The 19,141-nt window shown below is 32.9% G+C and overlaps 2 protein-coding genes across 3 annotated transcripts in view; one reads left to right on the forward strand and one right to left on the reverse strand.

The window, feature by feature from the left end:
* Window positions 1-965: 965 nt before the first annotated feature.
* Window positions 966-6,823, forward strand: LOC139502427 (funoran endo-beta-hydrolase-like). The gene is made up of 3 exons (XM_071291901.1): window positions 966-1,252; window positions 4,054-4,195; window positions 5,293-6,823. Exons 1-3 carry the CDS (start codon window positions 1,016-1,018, stop codon window positions 6,795-6,797), a joined length of 1,884 nt encoding a protein of 627 aa, XP_071148002.1. The 5' UTR covers window positions 966-1,015; the 3' UTR covers window positions 6,798-6,823.
* Window positions 6,824-10,384: 3,561 nt separating this feature from the next.
* LOC139503469 (uncharacterized) overlaps window positions 10,385-19,141 on the reverse strand; it is a 34,597-nt gene continuing 25,840 nt past the window's right edge. Inside the window, exons 1-2 of one of the 2 annotated variants that reach the window (XM_071293248.1) lie at window positions 17,717-17,766; window positions 10,386-12,693 (exon numbers count right to left, since the gene is read on the reverse strand). In XM_071293248.1, coding sequence (XP_071149349.1) covers window positions 11,013-12,680 — 1,668 coding nt within the window. In that variant the 5' untranslated portion in view covers window positions 12,681-12,693; window positions 17,717-17,766 and the 3' untranslated portion in view covers window positions 10,386-11,012. Of the gene's footprint in view, window positions 12,694-17,716; window positions 17,767-19,141 lie in introns of those variants that run through there. The other variant, XM_071293249.1, reaches the window with a different exon arrangement.

The raw sequence follows: 19,141 nt of genomic DNA on the forward strand, positions 1-19,141 counted from the left end.
GTTGTTGTTGTTGACCTACATTTATAGAAAACGTTTGAAAATATCATCGTAAGGGAGCTACCATTTGATTTTTATGGGGGAGGAGGGGGGGGGGGGGGGCTGGGATGAAATTTGAAAAAATAGGCAAAGTCAGGATAAACTAATAAAAAAAAGGCAGGGCCAAATAGAGTGAAAAATAAAAAGGCAGGACAGAGATTACAACTAAAAAAAATGCAGGACAAAATTTTTCATCCTAGCCAAAAATAAAAATCAAATGGTAGCTCCCTCAGTTAGTTATTTAAATAATTATCATCATAACTAAAATCTCAGCTTACATTTGTAAGTGATAAATCAATGATACAGATGAGTGTTAATGGACATGTTGCATGTCTTTATATGCCTGTATCAAGCCGGAAGCATGGGGAGGCGTTTGTCGGTGTTTTTTTTTTATATATAAATAAGCCGTAAGTTTTCTAAGTTGAGTTGCTTCAAATATTAACGTTGGGGTCTTTATAATTGACTTTAATTGCGGTATGGGTTTTGCTCATTGGTGAAGGCCGTACGGAGATATTGATTTCAAATAAGACAACTATATCGATCAGCAAAGTTTAAATGAAGTAGATGAAAACAATTAAAGGCAATCGCACGGCCTTCAACGATGAGTAAAATTAATATCGCGTACCAACGACAAGTTTTGATTATAAACGAACAACCATGATAGATATTGGTTAACTTTTAATTTGTTAAAAGTTGTGCATTATTATACATGATTACCTGTAAGATGTGAACAGTTTAGACAGACATGTGAATTCGTTCAACAGAAAATATGTCGGTCAAGATTATTCTATTATATAATAGATTCAAAAATTGACTTGTAATATATATCCATTTAGAACTTTTATATAAGTCAAAAGTCAGAATTTGTGCCACGTTTTATCGTGAATCGTGTCTGAACATGAGACACAATGCGGTGTAAATGTACTACATATTTATATAGTATGTATATGTATACATGTAAATACTATGCAACCTTTCAATGCTTCGAATAGTAGGTATATTGGTTAATCTGTTGGTTCTTGTGACAGGGGCTGACTACCAGGTGACCATATACCCAAGTTATCTGTCACAAGGTGGCCGAACACACTTTGAGACTGACCGCTGGGATGGCCATAATGGACTTGATATTCAACAAAATATTGACCGGTGCAAGGCGATTGCTACTGAAAGTGGAAGGTGGCTTAACCGTGATTTGAATGGGAATATATTTCAGAATGTAAGGCTATGTATTTATCTATCATAATGTAATGAATTTTATCATTCTAAATAAAAATAAGGAGATGCGGTATGATTGCTAATGAGACAACTGTCCACCAAAGTACAAATGAAGTGGATATAAATAACTGCATACAGCATAAGAAAACCTATTACCGTAAAGTTGACCATAAAAGCTTTGCATGTTTGTTTGATCTTTTTTTCAGGTTTTTTTTTCTTACCTTCAATAAAAAAGATATCTTATAATCGGCGTGTAATCATTACGGGGTTAGCTACATGGTGTCAATACCAAAACACAAAAAATCAGATTATTTAAGGTAAAATTTTCGTAAGGAAAATAGATTCTTTGTTTTTCAAAATTGAATTAGATTTATCAGCTAGAAATATTTTAATATGTGCTATATAGATAAATAGAATCGGCTTTTCATTTTACTCAAAGAAAGTAAAACCAGAATTTTTTAACTGAGAAAGTTGCAAACGTAATTTAGAATAAAGACTCAATATAAATCAATTGCTACCAGGTTGGCACTATGATAGTAACATACAATAAAACGTACAGTTCTTTGTTTTTTTGCTGGGGTTTTTGCTTTTCTTTTTTCTTCTTCTGGATAACCATTAGCATGAACACTGAACCAAATATTTTTGCAATTCAATTCCAGCACTTTTCATGCACGTGTCTCTCCCTTTTTGTCATGTTATATCGATTGCTCCTTGGTATCTTCTAACTATTTTCATTACGATTTTTTCCGACGTAGTCGGTATACATGTAGTTTCGGTTTGTGCCCTTTGACTTAAGGACGCTATTTGTAACTATGGCAACAGAATACGCATGCTCGAAAATCCTTTTTGTGATTGGACAAAATGCTGTCATGGTGAGTGATTTGGTTGTGTTTGAAAAAACGTCTTGTTAATTATATCGTGATGGAAAGCAAGTGAAAAACTATAAATATTTCAACTAGATCTTACAAAGATTTATATTTTAATTAAAATAATTGTTTCTCCAATAGCTCTTTGCATCCGTGACTGCTGTTTATTCGGGACAATTATATAATTTTTAATGTAAACTTTGTTGTACGAATGTACATGTACATGACTTTTAGAACGCACTTACGCATGTGAGATTTCCGCGGGGTTTTGGTGAATGTAATCAGAAAGATACGAGGACCGAGAATATTGAACACAAACAGAGAAAACGTTATTTAAATGGTATCTTTGTGCTTCTAAAGGTTATCGAAATGATAGTTTTAAACATATGCTCAAATTTAAATACGTCGGATATCTTTTTTAAAGATAGTTCTTGTTGAAACATTATCCTTTCTTAAATTGTTAAATAACGATCGCTGTATTGGCAATTTTATTAAAGTTCGCATTGCGTTCAGTGGAAAATAGTTGATAATATTTAAGACGATGACAAGTTGAAAATAAAATTGAATCAGAATTCGGAGATACTAGCTATTCATGAGGTCCAATGACACAGTTATCGTCCTTTGGTTTTCGTTGTCTACGAATATAGTCCCTAGTGTAAACAGTGTATAACTTGCATGTTTTATTTAATACACTTTCCCAATTTATTTATTTATATTAAATGCATGAAATATTAAGTAGGGGGATGTAATTACATGTCAAAAAAATTTGGGTGCTGAAACTTTATGTTAAGGAGTGAATTGGTCCAGTTCTGAAAGGTCAAATTTTATCACGTCTGAAGCTGTCAAACTGAATTTTACACCCCTTAACACAGAATTGCCAATATTTTGAGTTAGAGCTGGTAGAAGTTTCTATAATTTTGATATTATTTGTCTCACTGGTAGTACACTACACTGTAAAACTATTTTGAAGAAAGAGCAGGTGCGATTTTTTTAATTTGAATTTATTGTCTAAAAGAAATGCACTACGAAATAACTGTGTTCTCGGGCCATGATGCGTTCGTCCAGGAATGAAAGAATATATAGACACGTTAAAACGGTTTCAATATTCTCTCTACACGAGGCATCATAGCCAAGGTCACTTTTTGAACCGGATGTTGCTGCATATTTATACATCAGGACCAGCACAACAGTCGTATTTCATCCACACGATCGGAGAGTTCCAGAGACCATATATCTATACACCCAATCAATCCTTTTGATTTACGAACTACATGAAGCTATTATGGATTGCAAATAAAAGATATAAATAATATACACTTTGACAAATTGTGACTTGGATGCCGAGTTATCTCATTTGCACTCATACCACATCTTCTTGTACTAATATCTAATTAAAATTATGTCTGATATCAATGTAGTGGTTTGGCGCTCAAAGGGTAAATGTGTCTCGGTCAACGTTTTTTTCGGTCCTCAATAGAAACAGAATCACTCAATTCTGAATTATAAATATGCTTGCACGCTTAATTAAAAAAAGTCTTGAACACGTATGATTATGGAATGAAAGTAAAGATGCATTTATTCTTGATTGAATTATTGACGTCCAGTGGCAAATAGTTCATAAATGTTTAAAACTATATAATAAACAACTCGATCAAAATTGTTCAAATTGAATTTGACGTGTTCAATAAATTTGGGTTTGATATGGTGAAAAAAATCAATTCATTAACATATTCCCTAATAGAATTCTAGGGTCATATAAACATTACAATCTAATGCAGTTATTTAAAGTAATTCACATGTTGCATATTGGTCTTTTTTTGTAACAATAACAATGATATTTTACTTTTTTATCTACAAAAACCTCTTTCATATCTCTTTAGGAAAAACTATATAATTTTTGATAAATATTTCTCAATTTTTCTTGTATTTATTGAAGACACCTCAAGACCCTCATCACCATGGTTACCCAGACCCAAACCATTTTAAAGATCCATCTTTCGTTCATAACATATGTTCTAAGTATAAGCAAAATCTTCAAGGATATGGAAACAACTCGGACATGATCATGGAAATCAAAGGTAAATTATGGAACGCCAACACTGTCTTGTTATGACCATTTTCATTATATGATGTGCATTTACCTTTATATGATGTGCAATTACATCATATAAGTATATAAGCACATCATATAAGTATATATGCACATCATATTAGTATATATGCACATCATATAAGTATGTTTGCACATCATATTATGCTGTTTGCACATCATATAATGATGTTTGTACATCATATAAGGATGTTTGCACATCGTATAAGGATATTTGCACATCATATAAAGGTGTTTGCACATCATATAATGACAATTGCACATCATATAAAGGTAAATGCACATCATATAATGAAAATGGTCATAACAAGACAGTGTTGGCGTTCCATAGTAAATACTAGACGTATTACTATGCAGTGTTGTCAAGCCTTAACAATGTATCACAAAACAGGCGGCAAAACTGTCCGCTACGAAAATAATTTGAAGACTTGTGGTTGCATTCTATACATCTGTTAAATTGTAATCTTTTATGGCATAAGTTTCTCAGCAATCATATTTTGATTGAACTCACCTGTCCGCTCTCGAATATCTTTCAATTTGTGATAGATATAATAAAGGAAAATTTCAATTTGTTAAGTTTTCTTTTTTAACGATTTTGAATTTTTTAAAGAGCTTTTTGTTCGATATGCATGTACAGTTGGAAAGAACCAATTGAATGCGTGTTGATATATCTTAAGACCATGTAGCTTTATGTTACGAGTAGCTTACTGCTTTCTGTTATCGCCCTAACATTAACCAGTTGATATCAACATAATGAATAAACACCCGTAAGTTGTTGAAATATATGATAGATTTCTTTCCTTTTGTCCCTCACCATTGAAACTGACCGCAATTCAGGAGCGCATCCAGTCATATCTAAAAGGAGTGTTCAACCATAAGTATCTATTCATAAGCATTGATCGTCAAAAATAGGGACCAACCCCGAACCCACCCACTCTGGATCTGCCACTGTAATAATATCAACAGACGTTAAACACCAACAACCAATCAATCAATCAATCAATCAATCAATCAATCAATCAATCAACCAATCAATCAATCCCATTTTCTTCAAATCTATTGTAGGTCTCAACTGGCCACACTGGATGGACACTTCTCAACATGGCGGAAAGTTTCCCAATAATTTAGATGCAGGTGCTGAATTTATAGTTCTGCTCTTGAAGTCCATCAAACAATGCACTGATGGTATAATACCAAGGTACTTTGAAGTCATAAACGAACCAGATGCTGCTTGGAAATATATTTCATGGAGCACCGTTATTGATTTTCATAGAATAGTCGCACAGAAACTGAAAAGCCAATTTCCTGGAATTAAAGTTGGTGGACCGACTAAAAACACTGAGGTTTCAGGAAGTGACAAGAACGATTTCCGCGTATGGGGGTTTTCCCGACAGTTTCTTGACATGTCATTAGATCATCTAGATTTCTTTTCATTTCACCCCTACAATTTTGTCGTGGTAGAGGGAAGTAACTACCGATGGGAAGGTATGAATGAAGCAAGACTAGTAGCATTTATGGATACAGTTGAAAATTACGCTTATCAAAAGAAAGGCCATTCCGTGCCTCTTATCATCAGCGAGTACGGTTTAGCCGGGATCAGAGGAATGGATGAAAATAAAGCAAGTCCTTTCATTGACTGGGCATATATCAATCAACACATCAGTCACATGTTCACTTATTTGAATTATCGCCACGTGGTCGACTTAGCTGTTGGATTTTTGCTTTCGTATGAATCATACTTAGGCCAAGCATCTCTACATTACAGTCTTTTCCATGGCGATGGCAGTAAAGCTAATGCGGCAAAGGCTTACCAATTTTGGCATCATGTATACTACAGTCATAAATTTTTAAGAATCGATAGTTCGTTTGATAATAAAGAGAGAAAGATTTCACCTTTAGCGATGGGAAATCCCGACAATGGTGATATTGTGGTTTTACTCCAAAATTATGACAGGTCACAAGCAAGGGTAAAGCTAAATTTCGATCATCACTGGTTTACGCCGTCTTCTGGAATTTCTCATTGCCATTATCTCAATTCGCACAAGGAACCAGTCTTGGATGAATGGAAATCTATGCATGTTTCGAATGGATATGTTACAGTTCCTTCTGACGGTAGTTGCATTTTTGTATTTCATGCCAAATATAATTTTCAAAATGTTCACACAATTAAGGAAACAACTTATTATGGAAACAAGATGATAATGGGAATAAAGAAAGATTGTTCCATTTGCATTTTCTCCTGCACATCATGCACCTATGCAGCGTCAGCAAATGTTAACATTCAATCACTAGGACATGTTCAGTACGCACGACTCAGAATCGGAGTAAGTTTGCCAGGTAATTCCGGTGGAAATCCAGTCCCTAAAACTGTTCTGATTAACAACCATCACGTGACAGTACATTACCAACTGTTTGAACCAGGTCGAGGACATGAAGGATCGAGATGGGAAAGTTTTGAATATCAAATTCCAGCCAATTTCTTAACTTCAAACTCCAATGAGGTTAAGGTTGAATTCAATCAATCAGGAGGTTATGTTTCAACAGTTGCTCTTGTGATTGGACGGAACTAATAAACACTATTAAACTCATGGTTTTACTTTATTGTGTATATGTAATAAATAATAGATGACAGACAGGAAACAATGATAACCACATAATTAAATGATCCTGACTTGCGGATGTGGCGCGCTAAATTAAATTTTGACAGGCTAAAATATAATTGTGTCCTTGAAGAGTAGTATTACAGCACAAAACAAAATTAAAAGTACCTGTAATGACAATTTCAAAATGGCTTGGCACTGAGCACTGAGCACAAACAAAAACTAACATAAAGAAAAAAGACACAAATGTGCCATGCTTAGATAGATATAAGAAGATTTGGTGTGAGAACCAATGAGACAACAAACTATATATTGACCAATGAACCTTGAAAATGAGATCAAGGTCAGATGAACCATGATAGACAGACATGTACAGCTAACAATTTTTTTATACAACAAATATAGTTGACCCATTGCTTATAATTTAAGAAAAACAGACCAAAACACAAAAACTTAACACTGAGCAATGAACCGTGCAAATAAGGTCAATGTCAAATAAAACCTGCGCAACTGACATAGATAATAAACTATTGCAATACAACAAATATAGTTGACCTATTAAATATAGTATAAGAACAAAAGAAAATGAGGTCAAGGTCAGATGACACCTGCCAGCTAGATATGTACAACTTATATATATGTCGTGTACATTTTATTATTTTGTACAGGTTATTACTTGTACAAAAACTTTGTATGAGTAATTACTTGTATGATGCCATCATACAAATAATTACCTGTACAAATATAATTGTACCAGTAATTACTTGTACAATTTTTGATGAGAAAAAAATAATAACTTGTACAACACAATATCTTTGAGTTGTATGTGCTTCTACTTTGATTTATTAGATTAAATCTATAATTCCAATATATGATATTACATTTGCAACTTTTTTTCATGATTTATTTTCAAAATGAATTGTGGAAGGGTTTTATTTTATTTTTGCTTTTAACGACTTTGTCACTTTGCACTAGTAGTCAGTATTTAAGTGGCAACAAGCTGTTAAGCAAAATTTGCTCAATGTCTCATGCTAGGTTATGTTGTTACTCATAATCATTCCATATACACAATATAGTAAATACAGTATAAGAAAAACAGACCAAACCACCAAAAAAATAACTATAACCAATGCACCATGAAAATGAGGTCAAGGTCAGATGAATCTGCCAGTTGGGCATGTACACCATACAGTCCTTCCATACACAGAACATACTAGACCTATTGCTTATAGTACCTGAGATATGCACTTGACCTCCAAAACTTAACCTTGTTTACTGATCCAAGAAATGAGGTCGAGGCCAAGTGAAATAAAATTAACGGTACCAATTTTCTTGCACCAGATGCGCATTTCGACAATACATGTCTCTTCCATGATGCTCGTGGCCAAAATATTTGAAATCCAAAGCTTATATAAAAGATGAAGAGCTATAATCCAAAAGATAAAAAAAGTATAGCCAAATCCGTGAAAGGAATCAGAGCTTTGCATGAGGGAGATACATTTCTTAATTTATAATAATTTCTATCATTTTGTAACAGCAAATTTCAATAACACAAAAAAATCCGTATTTTCATGCCAGTACCAAAGTACTGGCTACTGGGCTGGTGATACCCTCGGGGACTAATAGTCCACCAGCAGAGGCATTGAAAACTGTATGACAGACATGAGAACCTTTCAAGGTACGCACATACCAAATATAGTTATCCTATTACTAATAATAAGGGAGAATTTAACATTACAAAAAAATCTTGACTTTTTTCTTTCAAGTAGTCACTGAACCATGAAAATGAAGTCAAGGACATTGGACATGAGCCTGACGAAAACTTCGTAACATCAGGCGTCCATATTCAAAGTATGCAGCATCCAGGTCTCCCACCTTCTAAAATATAAAGCCTGTAAGAAGTAAGCTCACGCCGCCGCCGCCGGATCGTTATTCTTATGTCGAGCTTTCTGCTCGAAAATAGTCGAAGGCTCGACAAAACTTTGTAATTTGCCGGTGAACATTCATTATTGAAATGCAGGTTGAGTAATTGCATTATAGAAATGATTACTTTAGTACGATAATCTTCGATTTCAAGTCAAGATACAAGGTAAGATTCTGAAAAAAAAATGTAATACGGTTTTGAGCATGACGTTGAGGTGTATTTTCCCTTTGAAATTCGGTATAGCATATTTAGAGGGCACATGCTCAAATGAAACTATTGAACAAACGTTTTTTTTTGTAGTAACAACAATCTTGTCACCCGGGTTTATGATCTGATCAAATTCGACGTTTACATAAAATTTTTGTCTAAATTCTAAGGCGTTATGTCACACCGCTGGATGTTATATTTTAAGTGTTTGACCTCTTCCTATCTTCTACTACCTTTACCATTCAGAGATGCTAGTCGTACTATCATTTCGAATTTTCATATAGGTTAAGTTTTTAAAAAAGAGAATGCATATGTTATGATGGTTTAAGAATTTTGTTATATCCACAAAACATAACTGAATGTACGTCATTTAGTCTGTTTTCCATTGATCGTGATAGAAATCCTGTTTTTTTCTTCTTGATTTTGATTCAATCGACAATCCTCGGGTGAATCCACTACTCTTCTTCTAACTACTTAGACGAAGGCAGGGAATCGTTTGAGTTGCGACGAATGAATTTTGATAACCACTTAGTTTGTAACTTATTTCAATTAACATAAACGAAGATACAGCATGAGCGTTTGAACACAAACATGTATTGATAAAAGGACGCTTTTATTTTATTGTTTTTCGTGTCGGATATATATGTACCAAAAACACAATATGCCGACATCCTAATTTACAAAATATCAATAGGAAATGAAAGAACTCATAAGCATGCAATCAATCATTATTTATTTGCTGCTTCGAATATCCGAAAATGCTTTTGAATAACATATTCATTATATCAGTTGTTTAATTTTGAATGAAACAAGTCTTCTAACTAACTGAATTTCATGAGAAAATGGCGTTATGAACGTTTTTTTTCTCTCCATGATTTAGTCCTTAAAACTGAAATTGATAATCAAATTTTAAGGAATGCCTGCAATATGTATTGTATCTTCGAAATAACCTAAACAAATTTGGTCCACACTTTTATATAATCTATTACGTCGGTTAGTCAGTGTGCACCACATTTTTGGTGTTATTTCTTAATAGACAGATCATATATTTCTGTTATTCAGTGATTTTATTCAGTAGACGTTGATTGTGTTAATATGTGACTAATGAAGACATGAAGAGGACTCGTAGTGTTAGCTATGTATCGTTTTGGAATTTGTGTCAGATTTTCCGTCTTCTTGGTTATTTCTACGATACAGGGTTAAATATTATGCCACATAATCCCTAATTTTTTTCTTTAAGTCTTCAATAGCTCATAAATGGTATTACTCGAAATTTAGACAGATGTTAGATTTCTTTTCCTTCGATTTTAGACCCAAATAGTACATTTTGTACCAATGCAAATGTAAGGTTAAAAGTCTGAGTCAACCTTTTCCCGCTATATTAAAACAATAAAAATCTAGACCATATTATTTTTTATTTGGTGTTTTAAGAAATCTCCGACCCTAAATTTTATTGAATTGGAAAAAAAGTTTTTTCCGCCCGCAATACTGCCCTACAGTAAAACAAATACTTGGTTTTAAGTTGTAATTTCCGATCCGACTCTGCACAGCGCTTGGAAGAATATGTATTTTCCCTTGGCGATCGATGTCAGAAAGGACTTGAACGGTTTTTTTTAGGGTTCGTGTTATTTTTGTACTCCTATTTTTGACATTTTGTTCACGCATCGTTGTCAATATAATTTAAATTGATGCAACTGTCATACACATGATAGGTTAAGCGTTATAAGACTAGTTTCAATCCACCATTTTCTACATTTAAAAAAATCTGTACCAAGTCAGGAATATGACAGTTATGGTCCATTCGTTTGATGTATTTTATCATTTAATTTTGCCATTTGATTAGGGACTTTCTGATTTGAATTTTCCTCGGAGTTCCGTATTTTTATGACTTTACTAAAAATAAAATAATTATGGCCCTATAAAATATAAAAGGAGCGCCATAACGTATTTATATTTTAGCTTATTTTGATACTAACCTAATACTTTTCCAACTTACAGTTACTGTATCAATTTTTAATTCTCGATTTTGTTTATTAATAAGTACATCCTTAAATTCATATTGAAAGAAGGCAAGATTCGCCCAAATTATTGCTGAACAAAAGAACAGACAATTCTCTATCAATGTTTATAGCTAATGGCATGTTTACACCACTGTCTTTGGACTTTATAACTCTTATTTTTGTTCCAGTTTGGGACAATGTTATAATGCTGTTGCTGCTACTGCAAGCAACATACACATACCCATTTGTATCTATATCAATTCCGAATGGAAAACGAATCTCGTCATTAAAAGACCACAACTTCTCTCCTTCTTTGCTGTAACAGAATACACTATTGGCATTCGTGTCAGTACAATAAAGTTGGTCTCCGAATACGGCAATACGACTCAAACTTTTTTCAACTATTGGAATTGAATGTTTTATATTAAGGTCAAAATCTAACGCAAGAACAGAATTTGGATGAACTATAACATACATCATTTGTTCATAGGTGCAAATTCCACAGCACCTGCCATTTACAACTCTTCTTCTCATTATCTTGTTTCTGTCTACATCAATAATGAAAATTTGTCGGTCGTCGATGAGTGTAACAGCAACTTCTCTTTGTCTGACATAACAGATATCAGATGGCATATTTTTGAAAGTCATTATTTCTTTGACAAATACACCAGAATTATTGAACATTAAAATAGACATGTTTACTTGGTCTACGAACACAACATCGCAGTTTGGTAATATCTGACATCCAGTTATGCTCACTGAGTGTTTCAGCATTTTGAATCTTTGCTTTATTACTGGTTTGACCATGCTCAGAACTGTGTTTCGAGGAGAATGAACTTGACTTTCCCCTTTTGCTTTCAGTTGTAAATGTTCAGGTGATAAGTCAATCGACAATTTTCCTAACGCTGTTGTACCTCTTACAGTTGACTCTAGATCAAAGCAGTCGAAAATCATATTCTTCTCACGAAGATTGTCTGCAGATTTCAAATCCTGTATATACTGTTCTTCTTGCTTTAAAACCTTTTCCACTTCATGTAAACCGAAATATATTTGAAGATCTGTTGAAAATTGGACCATTTTAGAAAAATCTCTTCGTTTTTCTTCAATCTGGTCAGTCTTGTTATCAATTTCACTTTTCAAATTCCCAATGGTATCTTGCAAATTTGTGAATTCTGATCTTATATCATTAAGCAAACTTTCTTCAAGTTTGTCTAAGTGGTCATTAATTGACTGACGCATGATATGGACTCGACTAATCGCTTCTGTTTTCTGCTTTTCAAGTGTACTAAGGTTTTCCGAGAAAAATATTTTGATAGTCTTTAGATTTTCGATGAGATTGACAAAATCCGTTTCAAGAATGGACACAAAAGCAGTCGATTTGATATTCCCTACAACTTCATCAAGCGGAACAAGACTCTTACAATTGTCATGTTTGTCTTTTATACACTTTATGCAACAGGCACAATCATGAAAAGAGCAAAACAGCTCATACCGTAAGTTGTGGTCTTCACAATTGTTCTTTATATTCAGCATGGATTTAGGCAAGTTTTGATAGTCATGTACAGACATGACCTGGTGATGTTTTGACATCTTGGATCGGCCATGATGTTTCTGACAATCAGAACATAGAAATACCTCACATTCTGGACACCACGTGACTGCTGTATTGGTTTCATCGTCTTCTTGACACAAGCTACAGATGAAACTTGTGGACGTTGCCATTCCTCGTCAAAACCTATAAGAAATATGAAATCAATATGTAATGCTGACAATATTTTATTATATACAAATTAATCTCGAGAAATAAATAGTCTCCGCACTTTTTAATAATTATTTTAGAAGTGCAATGAAAATACGAAAATTGATCTACTAGACAAGTACATGTTTATGATTTGTAAATGAGTGAATTTAAAAAAATGTCGAGATTAAGATCCTCATTGGTGTTCTCAACATATAAGATTATATCAGAAATGTGTCAGTGGGTATCAATCGTCTTTATCGTGCAAAATAGCACTCATAGTGGTCTAGCAATGAAATGCTCCGTTTGTACTTGATTTTATAATCAATAACACTTATCAGTAATTAGTTTAGTTAGATATTTTATGATGTACATTTTGTTTGTAATTGTTATGTAAACATGCATTACAATTTCCGTTTGACTTGCATTATACATTTATGGCCAACTTTTACTTTACAGTTATTATGTTTTAGGGACAACCAGTAGATTTTCGATTGTTGTTGTAGGGGACTTTGCTCAAGATCGCCTGAAAATAGATATTCTACCAAAATAAAGACCCTTTACAGAATGGTTTTGTTTGCAGCAGGTCTGCTGCAAAGTTGCGACAGACCTGCTGCAAACAAAAATGTTCGCAGGAACAAAACTTATAGGCTGCACACCACACTGTTTTACTAATTATCTATTATGTTATTTGCATAAAGTGCTGAAGTAGTCCAAATATTTAGTTTTGATTTACTCAATCAGTATCTGTATTTTCAATATGAAATTTTATATGAGGATGGAAATTCAGATAAAATGAATCTGGGTTCTAATGTCTATGCAATACTTATTCAGTTTTGGAATGAACAATCTTTGGATTTACTAGAATAATATTAAGAAATCGTTTGATGCTATATTAAAAAGACATGCACGAAAGACCAATATCTGCTAAAATATCTGAGCATATATTACATTAACAAATTTCTGGAAATGATCATATGATCAATGCACTATATTTTGTGTATCAAAGAAGGTAGTGCAATCTTTACCTAAAAACTATGAACTTCAACATTCATTGTCAATTTACTTCATAGTTTGATACATGCAATGTGTTGAGAACTTCCATTTTATATTGGTATATCCAGTTAACAGAACAATCAGAAATATTATTTTTTTGTCACGTTATTATCGTTCTTGTCTCAATACTTGGAAAGATAAATCTGAAATCATTGGCTAGTTAGGTATTGTTCTCTGCTATCAGTCTTTTTTCACATTGTGAATATATATGTATTATATGTCATGTATATTAGTCATTTTCATGAACCTCTGATTGGGAAGATAGGGTACGCAAAAATTGTGCCCAATGTAACTTTGTTAATTTTCTGTAGGAAAGATTTTGATTATGAAAAAGAGGTTAAATAACATAAGATTAGCTTTCTACAAATTGTCACTAGCTGTTACAACAAGTTTTCTTGCTGCAGTATAAAAGATTAATAGGATATCAAAATCTTTTGTAAATAAAATTGTGTTAAACATATAGGTTGATCAATACAATTGTTTTATATTTTTTTACCTTGTCAGTTGCTTATATGAATATGTTTGCAGCTTTGTTTGAAATTGTTTGTGGGAGTAAATCCTATGTTGAAAGGGTTGTTTGCGCCAGGCCTGCAGTAAATAGTTTAAATAAATTTACATACATTCTTATAAGGAATATCATGTGTTTGCAGCTGACTTGCCGCAAACCGAATTTGCATGGCAGGTTTGAAGCATATATGCTGCCATGTTTGCGGCAGGTCAGCAGCAATGTTCGCCGCAAGTTTACGGGAAACATGCCAAATATGGCATATTTGGTGTTTGCAGGAGACCAGCAGCAAACTTAAAATGTTTGCGGCAGGTCTGCGGCATATACGCAGCAAGTATGCTGCAAACTCCTTATTTTTATGGAAAATTTTTGAGGCAAGCTAGCTGCAAATACGCTGCAAGCTTGGGCAAATGTTTGCAGGAAGGTCTTTATTTCAGTAGGTGTCAGACCACCAATTACCTTCTCCAATATGGAACGTATGTAAAAGTAGCCCTACTCTGACACAAAATAGTGCTTTTGATGTCCTTGTTTACTTAAATTAACCTACAAATTTGCAGAAATGAAACTTTTGATGAAAGAGAAATATATCTAGACCATTTTGAGCCAAAATTACTTGTCTATGAGTTTGAATTAAAAATTGAGGATTAATGCGCTCCATAGTATACTAATTTAAGATTTCCAGAAATCCAGGGGTTATTTTTGGAGTAACTCTGTTTGAAGGTCAGTTTTTTTCTTAAAAGGCTTTAAAGGTATAGTGAAAATTGGCATGAAGAAAGCTGATACATGTACAATTAAGGATATACCTGGTTTCTATAAAGTTAAACTTAAGGTAAAATATTTAGAAAGCTGTGAAAATTGCAAAATTTGGTTGAACAGATAGGGATTTTTAATTGGTGGTCTAACACCTTTAAGAGAAATGCAGTTTCAGAAAACAATTAATTTTTTGGTCTTAACTGATCATTTGAAACAATAGTAGCCACATTTTAATCTTTTTTGGTGCAAAAAGTCACATATTGCAAATTTAGAGCCTTTAACCTGAATTTGTGCCATTTTTAGCTTTTCCCACCCTTGCAATATGCTTTCATATAAAAAATGTTATAAATTGTTATAAATGCACAGTAAGTTGTTTCTGTGGTGTTAAACATTAAAACAAAGGTTGATTACCACCCCAAAAAAGAATGTGGTTATGAAGATGTAATGAAATTATTTGATTTTTACCCCTTATGTCATTGCGGCATACCATGTATATGGCAGATAACATAGCCTGATATAAACACTGCATAAACTCACAAAAATCTCATTTATTATCCCAAATGAAAGTTTTATACCTTAAATTTTATTGACTGATAGTAAATAAAACAGTTAAATGACCATGAATGCACTTTTGATCAGTTAATAGTCCCCTTACTGACACCAGGTGTAAATAAAGGGCTGCGCTTAGGCGCATGATACGCCCGTTGCTCTTTTAACTTGTCTTTTATGCTTTAAATGAATTTATATGATCAACTAGAAATAGTGTGAGCCCTGTCAAATACCCCCCCCCCCCCCCCCAAATAATAAATAAAAATGCACAAAAAAATTGGCACTATTAAGGCTACCTCAAATTTAACTAAGTTTGTTTTCTTAATTTTTCATCCATACATAAAATTTTGTGAAAGTGTTAGTTATTGTCCCAAAATTGGAAAAATCCCCCCTTTATTAAGCATAAAAATTCATAACACGGAAATGTAAAATCTGAAATTTATAAAAATTGAAAGGGAGCTTACATTAATAGATATAAACAATTTACCAAAGTTTCATGGACATTGGTGAAAGCCTTTTTGAGTAATTGTCCGAAGTGTTAAAAATCCCCCTTTATTTATGAATAAAGCCCCATAAATCCAAAACTTAAAATCTGAAATTAAAAAAAAACGAAAGGGAGCTTACATCAACAGATATAAACAATTCACCAAAGTTTCATGGACATTGGTGAAAGCCTTTTTGAGTAATTGTCCGAAGTGTTGAAAATCCCCCCTTTTTTATGAATAAAGCCCCATAAATCCAAAACTTAAAATCTGAAATTTAAAAAAAACGAAAGGGAGCTTACGTCAATAGATATAAACAATTCACCAAAGTTTCTTGGACATTGGTGAAAGCCTTTTTGAGTTATTGTCCGAAGTGTTGAAAATTCCCCCTTTTTTTATGAATAAAGCCCCATAAATCCCAAACTTAAAATCTGAAATTAAAAAAAAAACGAAAGGGAGCTTACATCAATAGATATAAACAATTCACTTAAGTTTCATGGAAATTGATGAAGGTGTTTTTGAGTTATTGTCCGAAGTGTGGACGACGGACGGACAGACGGACGGACAGACGGACGGACAACGGTATACCATAATACGTCCCGTCCCGGGCGTATAAAAAAGGGGGGTCAATATTTCTTGACGCTTCAATACCTTGGATCTTTTATTAAACTCATTGTTAAAATTGTGGAAAGTCTTTAAAGCAATAGAACAAACAAGGAAAAATCAACAAAAACTTATTTTCATAATGAAAGTTTATGTTCCTCTAGTCCAAAATGAGATTTTCAAGTATTTTCTATCAAAAGCTTACATTACAGTCAGTTTAAATTGAGCTGAGAAATTTGTAATATGAGTCGCATTATGCTCAGAAAGGATGTTTTTAACTACAAATTGACTAAGGATTAAGAATAGTAATAACCTAGTTTGAATCGTTGACATATATTAAATATATGTAGTATGTCGATGTTTAAAAAAACAAAAGATTTCTGATCAACTTTGTTAGCTCTTTAGGTGTCACTGACCACCAATAACTTCCTCCAATTTAGAACGAATGTAAAAGTAGCCCTACTCTGACACAAAATAGTGCTTTTGATGTCCTTGTTTACTTAAACTAACCAACAAATTTGCAGAAATGAAACTTTTGATAAAAGATATATTTCTCGAGAAATATATCTAGACCATTTTGAGCCAAAATTTACTTGTCTATGAGTTTGAATTAAAAATTGAGGATTAGTGCGCTCCAAAGTATACTAATTTAAGATTTCCAGAAAACCAGGGGTTATTTTTTGAGTACCTCTGTTTGAAGGTCAGTTATTTTGTTAGAAGGCTTTAAAGGTATGGTGAAAATTGGCATGTAGAAAGCTGATACATGTACAATTCAGAATACACCTGGTTTCTATAAAATTAAGGTAAAAGTTTTAGAAAGCTGTGAAAATTGCAAAATTTGGTTGCACAGATATGGATTTTAATTGGTGGTCTGACACCAATAAGGACCGGACATAAACAAGATAGATGTGTACAAAAGTGAAAGTTAAAAAAAAAGCCGGACTTGCAACAGGTGAAAATAATTATTCCATCCACAAAACATTCTTGCGGGTCCCGTTATGTCTACGTTAACAAACCTAGACCTGTGTGACATTTCTGCAAATTAATGGTATACAAAGATCTACAAACTTACACGATGTTGGATATTGATTCTGACAGGAAGTGGTTCAAAGGTTTATTATTAGAACTTGTATCGCGTCATGATTGCCCGGATAGTGACAGGACGGTTGACCGGACGACATATATATAGTCATAACTTTTTTGTTATCCGATAGATTTGTTTAATATTTGTAAACCTGAAAGATATTAAACTATTTTTTATGAATATAAAAAAGAAAGAGGAAAAATATTTATTTTTGAGCAAAAAAAGTTGACCGGACGGTATTCACACTCGCCAATATACGCTAAATATATATTCAACTGGTTGACGACAAGTGTTAATATCTCTTTTGTTTTACAATATTTGTCCATGAAACTCAGGAATCTGTGAGATTTATAAATATATTATACGAAAATATAAACTTGATTGCAAAAAAACGTGTTTTTCTCAAAAAAAAAGTTGACCGGACGGTATTCACCCTCGCCGATATACGCTATATATATGTCGTGTACAAGTTGCAATTTTGTACAGGTTATAACATGTACAAAAATATTGTACATGTTATAACTTGTATAATGCAAAAATACAAGTTATAACATGTACAAAAGTACCTCATACATGTTATAACCTGTACAAAATATTGCTTAAAAATGATTTTAACTTGTACAAAATCGAAAAATAAGATGATATTGACCTCAATAACATGTTCATAACTTTTTTTTATTATTCCTTCATGTTAGTGTGTTTTGTCCTTTTTTGTTACAGTTAATGTCCAGGGGACAGAGTAAGCATATAAGACATTGTTTTAGTCTTTGCATGCTATAAAAGGAGAGGGTGGAGTATTACCCAAAATTATTAGGCATCGTTCTTAAATTTTTTAAAAGAATTTAGTTACTCGTATCTAATGTAATTGTCATTGAGGAAATGCAAGCTTTTAGTAAATAGTTTCACACTTATTTAAGCCATGATGGACTGCATATAACATACAATTACATGAAAACACATTTGCCAACATAAGTCATGAAACATATATTTCTGAAACTTTGATCATTGTCCTCTACAGAAAAAGACTCGTTCTGGCCTATTTATTGTTGTTCTTTATGCATTGGTGAATTTAAATGTATATTTTACCTCATTAAGATTTATTTTTAATTTTGTACAAGTTAAAACCATTTTTAAGCAATATTTTGTACAGGTTATAACATGTATGAGGTACTTTTGTACATGTTATAACTTGTATTTTTGCATTATACAAGTTATAACATGTACAATATTTTTGTACATGTTATAACCTGTACAATATCGCAACTTGTACACGACATATATATTGAAATGGTCGACGACAAGTGTTAATATCTCTTTTGTTTTACAATATTTGTCCATGAAACTCAGGACGTTAGCTATATGCCTTAATATAAGTTGGTAGACCCAAGTGTTTATATCTCTTTTATTTTATCA

This window comes from Mytilus edulis, chromosome 14, assembly GCF_963676685.1.
Source record: "Mytilus edulis chromosome 14, xbMytEdul2.2, whole genome shotgun sequence".
NCBI lineage: Eukaryota > Metazoa > Mollusca > Bivalvia > Mytilida > Mytilidae > Mytilus > Mytilus edulis.

Coding starts and splice junctions, on each gene's coding strand:
- LOC139502427 (XM_071291901.1), top strand. CDS start 1,016: ATGCTTCGAATAGTAGGTATATTGGTTAATCTGTTGGTTCTTGTGACA. Junction 1,253..4,053: donor ATGGGAATATATTTCAGAAT/GTAAGGCTATGT, acceptor TATTTATTGAAG/ACACCTCAAGACCCTCATCA. Junction 4,196..5,292: donor CATGATCATGGAAATCAAAG/GTAAATTATGGA, acceptor AATCTATTGTAG/GTCTCAACTGGCCACACTGG.